The sequence below is a fragment of the Neopelma chrysocephalum genome, unplaced genomic scaffold (assembly GCF_003984885.1).
Source record: "Neopelma chrysocephalum unplaced genomic scaffold, ASM398488v2 Primary Assembly neopelma1_94251, whole genome shotgun sequence".
NCBI classification, from domain to species: domain Eukaryota; kingdom Metazoa; phylum Chordata; class Aves; order Passeriformes; family Pipridae; genus Neopelma; species Neopelma chrysocephalum.
Window position 1 is genome coordinate 1 of NW_020922959.1, and position 991 is coordinate 991.

The 991-nt window shown below is 65.2% G+C and overlaps 1 protein-coding gene across 1 annotated transcript in view; it reads left to right on the forward strand.

Moving 5' to 3' along the window:
• Nucleotides 1–87: 87 nt before the first annotated feature.
• Nucleotides 88–991, forward strand: part of LOC113980455 (cleavage and polyadenylation specificity factor subunit 1-like) — a gene marked incomplete at its 3' end in the record, with an annotated part of 2,654 nt that continues 1,750 nt past the window's right edge. The window contains exons 1-2 of the mRNA XM_027707668.1: nt 88–127; nt 665–806. Coding sequence (XP_027563469.1) covers nt 125–127; nt 665–806 — 145 coding nt within the window. The remainder of the gene's footprint in view (nt 128–664; nt 807–991) is intronic.

Below are 991 nucleotides of genomic sequence, written 5' to 3' on the forward strand. Positions count from 1 at the left end.
GGGACACAGGGACAGGGGACACAGGGACACAGGGACAGGGGACACAGGGGCAGGGGACACAGGGACAGGGGGACAGGGGACACAGGGATGCGGGTTCCTCATCCTGAGCAGGGAGGACTCCACCATGGTGTGGGAAACAGAGACAGGAGACAGGGACAGGGGACAAGGGACAGGGACACAGGGACAGGGGGACAGGGGACACAGGGACAGGGGACACAGGGACAGGGACACAGGGATGTGGGTTCGTCATCCTGAGGAAGGAGGACTCCACCATGGTGAGGGGACACAGGGACACAGGGACAGGGGACACAGGGACAGGGGACACAGGGACAGGGGGACATGGGACACAGGGACAGGGGACACAGGGACACAGGGACAGGGGACACAGGGGACACGGGGACAGGGGACCCGGGGACACAGGGACAGGGGACACAGGGACATGGGACACAGGGAGAGGGGACCCAGGGACAGGGGCTCACCAGGGTGTGGAGCTGGGTCAGTCCCACCCTCCGTGTCCCCAGGGACAGTGCCCAGGGTGTGGGGCTCACCTGAGAGCTGTGTCACAGTGTCCCCGATGTCCCCCAATGTCCCCCAATGTCCCTGATGTCCCCCGATGTTCCCCGATGTCCCCTGATGTCCCCAATGTCCTCCAATGTCCCCACAGATCCTGCAGACGGGGCAGGAGATCCTGGAGCTGGACACGAGCGGCTTCGCCACCCAGGGACCCACCGTGTTCGCCGGGAACCTGGGGGACGGACAGTACATCGTGCAGGTGTCACCCCTGGGGCTCAGGCTGCTCGAGGGAGGTGGGTCACACCTGGGACACACCTGGGGACACACCTGGGACACACCTGGGGACACCTGGGACACACCTGGGACACACCTGGGGACACATGGGGACATGGGACACACCTGGGGACACCTGGGGACATGGGACTCACCTGGGGACACACCTGGGACACACCTGGGGACACACCTGGGGACATGGGAC